The sequence below is a fragment of the Myotis davidii genome, unplaced genomic scaffold (genome assembly GCF_000327345.1).
Source record: "Myotis davidii unplaced genomic scaffold, ASM32734v1 scaffold4584, whole genome shotgun sequence".
NCBI lineage: Eukaryota > Metazoa > Chordata > Mammalia > Chiroptera > Vespertilionidae > Myotis > Myotis davidii.
In genome coordinates this window covers 49,494-55,670 of record NW_006295086.1, presented here as the reverse complement: position 1 = coordinate 55,670, position 6,177 = coordinate 49,494, and the positions used below count along the sequence as shown (strand labels likewise).

Sequence of the window (6,177 nt, the reverse complement as noted above, 5' to 3'; positions counted from 1 at the left end):
GATGTAACAATCCAGCAATCCAGTGTTCATTCATCTTGCTTCGCTCTCCACCTTCTCAGTGGGGTGAGTGGGGAGATTCAAGGGCCCCAGTCAGAGCAGCTTATCTCTTCCATGTCTTGAACTTGGTTGGCATCTTGCATGTCAGGTGCACAGGGGAAGTAGAGACCACAGGGATGTGGGCTGCCCTCCATGGAGGGGATTCTGGGGCCCAGTGAATGGAATTAGTAGTGGCTGGACCGGGATGAGCAGCTAGATGAATACTGTGTGTGTGGCTGGCCCAAGTCCAAGAGTCCCCTCCCTCCAGCAGGTGCAAATTGGCTGCCGAGACCATGTGCTCGGCTCTGGGGGAAGTGTACAGATGTCAGTTGAGGGGGTGCCTGAGCCACCTGCACCCTGACATTTTGCTCCAAGGAGCACTCCCAGCCATGAAGCATGGGAGCAGGGCTACTGCGTGGCTGCGGCTCAGATTCCGACTGCACCCTTCACCTCCTGGAAGTGTTGAAAGTGAGGCCTGAGACCAGTTGCCCAACCTCTCCAGCTCCTTTGCTCATGGTGAAGCATGGATGACAGTAAACATACTGCTCTCTAGTTGCAGACCTGCTGCTGGGCATGTCTGTCCTGACCCCTGGACTGGGCGCCTGTTTTGTTAGCATGCTTGCAAACCACGTCCCAGGACCCCAAGGAAGGGCAGGGCCAAGGCTCCCATCCTGGTACTCGGGTCTTCTTGTACCATCACTACCAACATCCAGGCTTTGAGCACTCCCTCTTCCATGGTCTCCTTCTCCCTGGGAACAGTGCCAGACAGCCTGGGTGTGGGGGTGAGTGGAAGGGGGTGGTTTGAGAAGGGTGGGAGGGGAGAGGCCTGAGGATGGGGATTTGTGTTCAGCACCTGAAAATGCAGTCCATCTGTCCTCCTGTGCCCCTTGCCTTTGTGAGGGAAGCTGGCCTCTTGTTCCCTGGGGTGCTTCTGCATTGTACTGCTGGAGCAGCTGCTGCTGTGACCTCCTGACTGAGAACTGAGATCAGACTCTAAGCATACCATCTGCTCTCCTCCAACCCTGATCTGGTGAGCAAAGAGGATGGAGACTCCTGGAAGAGGTCGTATATGCCAGAGGCAAGACGCTGCACAGTGCAGCCCAGCACAGGGGGTCCCCCTCCCCACACCTACCCCTGGGATGTCCACCTGGAAGGAGGGAGAGAATTCCCAGGGCCACTGGAGCTGTATCCATATACTCTCCTCACCATCTAGACCCCCTTAGTACTGCTCACCTAGTATCAGTTTTGAGACCCATCATTTGCTTAAACCACTCTTTGTTTAGTCTTTATCACACAGGCAATACACATCCATGATAAGAAAATTAGCAATACAGAGGAGCAAAAAAATAGAAATTAAAAAAATCTTTAATTCCGTCATCTAAAAAAATATTCTTAGAAGATTTTGGTACATTAACTGATTGTTGTACATTTTAGTGTATAGCTTTTAAGAATGTTCCCTTTGCATTTTTTTTTACATAAATGGGATCATACTATTGATACTGTTTTAGAAGTTATTTTTCATTTAATTATACATTATAAACATGTTTTCTTATTGATAAATATATGAGATCCTAATCAAATGTATACATAAGTTAGTAATATTTTAATTGAGATATGACATAATGTTATAGTAGCCTGCTGCATTCGTACACTCTCCTCATATCTTATCTTTTTAGCAGCTTTTGAGACCCATTCTTTGCTATCCAAGCAGCCCCAACTCCCATTTCATTTCCTTGAACCACTGTTTCTTTTTATCATGCAAGCAATGCACGTTTATGATAGAAAAATTAGAACTGCAGAGGAGCCAAATATTTTGGTATATATCCTTTCAGGTGTTTTTTCCCATGTGCATTTTTTATGCAAATACTAGAGGCCCGATGCACGAAATTTGTGTAGGAGGGTGGTCCCTCAGCCCAGCCTGCACCCTCTTGCAGTTTGGGACCCCTCGTGGGATGTCCAACTGCCAGTTTAGGCCTGATCGGACATCCCTCTCACAATCTGGGACCCCTCGCTCCTAACTGCCCACCTGCTTGCTCTTTACCGCTTGGCTCACCACTCCTTACTGCTTTCCTGGAGGTAGGAGAGGCTCCAGCCACCACTGGTGTGCTCGCCAGCCATGAGCCTAGCTTCTGGCTGAGCAGCGCTCCAGCTGTAGGAGTGACATTGCAGCTTCTCCCACATGCTAACAGTGTTGGCCCCACTCACACCGCTGACAGTGCCAAGCAATTGGGGCCAGCACCAGTGCCCGCTGCAGGTGTGAGTGGGGCCATCACTGGCAGTGGGTGTGAGAGGCAGCTCTGGTGCCAGCAGTGGGTGCCAGTGGGCCCTCACTGGCAGCGAGTGCAAGAGGCAGTGCACCTTGAAAGGAACTGTGGGTCACAAGGCTACAGTGGGCGCACGAGTAGGTCTCGGCTTATCCTCTGCACCCCCACCCAGCCCCTCCTGACATGGCCTCCAGTCCCCTCTCTACCGGCAGCCCTGCTCCCACTGCCACCACTCCCACGCACTGATGGTACCAGCCCTGCTCATACCAGCCCTGCTCATACCCACTGACAGCACAGTGCAAGTGGGGCCAGTGCCATCAGTGGGTGCAAGCAATGGCTCTGGCACCAGCAGCGGTTGTGAGTGGGGCCATCACTGGCAGTGGGTGTGAGAGGCAGCTCTGGTGCCAGCAGTGGGTGCCAGTGGGCCCTCACTGGCAGCGAGTGCAAGAGGCAGCTACTGGCCCTGATCACCCCTCAGGAGCAGGGGAAGGTGGAGAAGTCCTGAGGGGTGATCGGGGATGCCAGCCATTGCTCACACTCGCTGATAGTGCCGAGCAATCGAGGCTCGGGGCAATTGGGGCCAGCAGCCGCCACTCACACATGCTGATGGTGCTGAGCGATCGGGACCAGCACCAGGCACCAGCACCAGGTGCAAGTGGCAGCTCTGGTGCTGACTGTGGGCGTGAGCGGAACTGGCGCCAGCAGCAGGTGCGAGTGCCAGGCAGGACAGCAATGCACAGGGGCAAAGAATTTTCAGTAACCACCAGAGACTCACCCTGATGACAGCAGCAACGGGCACTCCCCCTTGGTCTGGCGCCCCCACTCACCTGCTTCACCATCCCTCTGCAGCCGACACCCACCATGTTCTGTACACGCCCTCTGGTGGTCAGCGCATGTCATAGCGACTAGTTGTTCAGTTGTTCCACTGTTAGGTCTATTTGCATATTAGCCTTTTATTACATAGGACATTTTTAAGTCAATGGCACCATCCTACACATAATGATATATGAAAACCATACACACAAAGTCTTGTTAAATATCATATATACCAATATCATTTGTAATGGCTGCATAGTGTATGCTTGAATGATGGATCATTATATATTTTTAAATGACTTGGGAATTTAGATTATTGCCAAATATTCACCATCACACTAAATGCCGGGATGACGCCCTCTTGTATATTTGGTTCACTTATGTAGTTGTCTCCTTAGGAGATATGGTGATGAGGGGAACTGCTGGGTCAACAGGCTTGCCCTTTCTAAGGTTTTCAAAACATGGAAATTTGTACTCCAAAAAGATGCCCCTATTGATCTGCCCACACACAGTGTGTGAGAGCTGCCCAGGAAAACCCTCCTGAGTGGTCAGCTCCCCATTCTCCAAAGCTGCTCCTGTCTGCAGAGGATTTTCCCAGCTGCTTCTTAATGGGGTTGCTGCTCTGCTTTGCTGTCTAAGAGGGGAGGGGATGGTGAGTCTGAATGGAGACCGTTGGCCTGAGAGTCCCCAATGGCGCCTCTAATTCTGTCATTCTGTATGTGTGTGAGTCCCTCCTTATTTGGGAAGTGTTTTATTTGGTTCTAATTAGCCAATGTGGCCAACAGGTTTGCCAGAAGATTGATGAGTTTCTGAAGGAACCTAAAGACTGAGTAGTAGGAGTTCCCAAGCTGAGGCCCATAGGGAGTGGGGGACTCGCTCAAGGTCTCAGTCAGTCAGCAGCACCAGGAGACCAAGGAACCAAGATTTCAGGAGGCGATTCTGTGTGCCCTGCCCAGTGGGGTCACTTCATGGGTTGCTGGGATGGGACAGTTTGGCATGTGAGAATCACCTATGGTATGTGCTCTGCTCAGTAGAACTGTGACGTGGCTGCCTTGGTGCAGGGGCTGAGCATGCAGGGTGCCCATGCATGATGATGAGGTGCTGTTCCTGGCACACAGCAGGCTCAGGCCTCCTGGGCTGCTCATTTGGTGCAGTTTATGGGAAAGCCAGCTCTTGCTGACATGGCAAATTTGGTTTGCTCTTGGCCCCCTGCCCTACCCATTTTAGTGTACCCCTGACCTCCACGGAAACATGTCCAGGCCTTGCCAGCTGGCAGCAGGGCCCAGCTGCTCAGGCCTGACCCTGGAGGGGCCCAGAGGGTGGCAGACCCCTAAGAGGAAGACTTCTCTGCCTCAGGACTGTGTTGGCAACGCTAGGGCCCCTGCTTCTCATCATGCCCGCTTGCCTGAGCCTTCAACTCCTCACTTGAGATCCAAGAAGCCAGCTATGACAGGTCAGGGCTGTGACTAGATCCATGATGTGGACCTTCCATCTCCCTGCAACACCAGGCCAGTCCCAGCCTGGAGAACTGGTTTCCTCACCCCAGGCCCTCAGGCGACAAACAGCCTTCATGGGCCGGTGAAGGCCTCAGAGGCCACCACAGCCCTTTACTGGCCATAGGAGGGCAACAACTGGCTGAAGTATAAAGAGGAGACAAGAAGTGAGAACAGGGTTAGAAGACAGAGAGAGGAATAGAAAGCAGAGTATAGGACATTTTCTGCTTCCCAGATACAGCAGCAAGCCCTTACTAGATCTCCACCCTTCCCGGGTCACCAAGGGCCACTAGGAGTTGGCATTGGGGCCCAGGACTTTCCTCACTGGAGATGGAGCCAACTCCTGAACCACACAGGGCTGCACTCCCCCAGGCCATGCTTGTGCTGATTGAGGACCACCCACAGTCCCCTCTCCCAGGGAGGGCAGGTTGAGAGTTACTGCCCCTGTTCAACACCCTTTGATCTTGGCTGTGCCAGGTGATGCCCGCCACTTGCAAGACATTAATGCATTCTGTCCTCACAGCAATAAGGAAGGGTATACTTTTTAAAAATTTATAATCTTTTAAAAAATATATATTTTTATTGACTTCAAAGAGGAAGGGAGAGGGAGATAGAGATAGAAACATCAACAGTGATAGAGAATCATTGATTGGCTGCCTTCAGCATGACCCCAACCAGGGTTGGAGCCTGCAACCTGGGCATGTGCCCTGACCAGGAATCAAACTGTGACCTCCTGGTTCATAGGTTCACAACCACTGATCCACACTGGCTGGGCAAGGGTAGACTTTTTAAACTTCCATTTCACAAAGAACACTGAGGCAGACCTGAGAGATTAGCTGACCTACCCAAGGTCTGTCAGGCAGCTAGTAAGTACTGAGACATGGTCCAACTTCAAAACTGCTGCTGTCCACAGCCCCTACCCTTCCCCTAGTTCCTCCTTCTGAGTCCACCAGTGTCGGCCTCCAGAGAGCCTGCCCTCTGTGTGGCACTATGAAGGTTCCCTCGCTGCCACTCTCTCCCCACACATTCTGGGGCCTGGATTCTGGCCATTAGAGCTTTCTAGGAGGGCTTGTAGTGTTCCCTCATCAGCCATCTCTCAAACAGACAGCTCCTGGTTGTCTGTGCCTTGTTCCCCAGGTGAGTGACCCTGGGCAGACATGTGGGTGTTCCACCTGGTGATGGCAGATCCAGGAAGTGTTCATACTTGGGGACTGTAGATACTCCTCAATGTACCTGCCACCCAGGACTCCATGAGTGTTTGCTTCCCAATGCCCAAAAGACAGTCTGGGTGGTCTTGGTGTGCCAGGAGCCACACGGTGACCCGCAAGCCATTATAAATGTATGAAGTGACAGCCATGTGCTTGCCTTTGCCCCAGGAGCCCTATTGAATCAACTGAGAAGTGACTGTCAGAGCAGACACCATGAGCATCTCAGCTCTCGGAAGCAGCACCAAAGGTGAGGTCCAGGCTCCCTCTTGTTCCAGTCCTGGGCATGGTATGTGGCTGCTTTTTCCCAGGCTGGCCCTGCCAGGGCCAGGAGCGCTGCCTGGGTAGCAGAGAGAGACATGT

At 52.3% G+C, this 6,177-nt stretch overlaps 1 protein-coding gene across 1 annotated transcript in view; it reads left to right on the top strand.

Annotated features, from left to right (window-relative positions):
* The first annotated feature begins 5,973 nt into the window (after positions 1 to 5,973).
* ZNF185 (zinc finger protein 185 (LIM domain)) overlaps positions 5,974 to 6,177 on the top strand; it is a 49,571-nt gene continuing 49,367 nt past the window's right edge. The window contains exon 1 of the mRNA XM_006769698.2: positions 5,974 to 6,064. Within this exon, the coding sequence (XP_006769761.1) occupies positions 6,031 to 6,064 (34 nt within the window). The 5' untranslated portion in view covers positions 5,974 to 6,030. The remainder of the gene's footprint in view (positions 6,065 to 6,177) is intronic.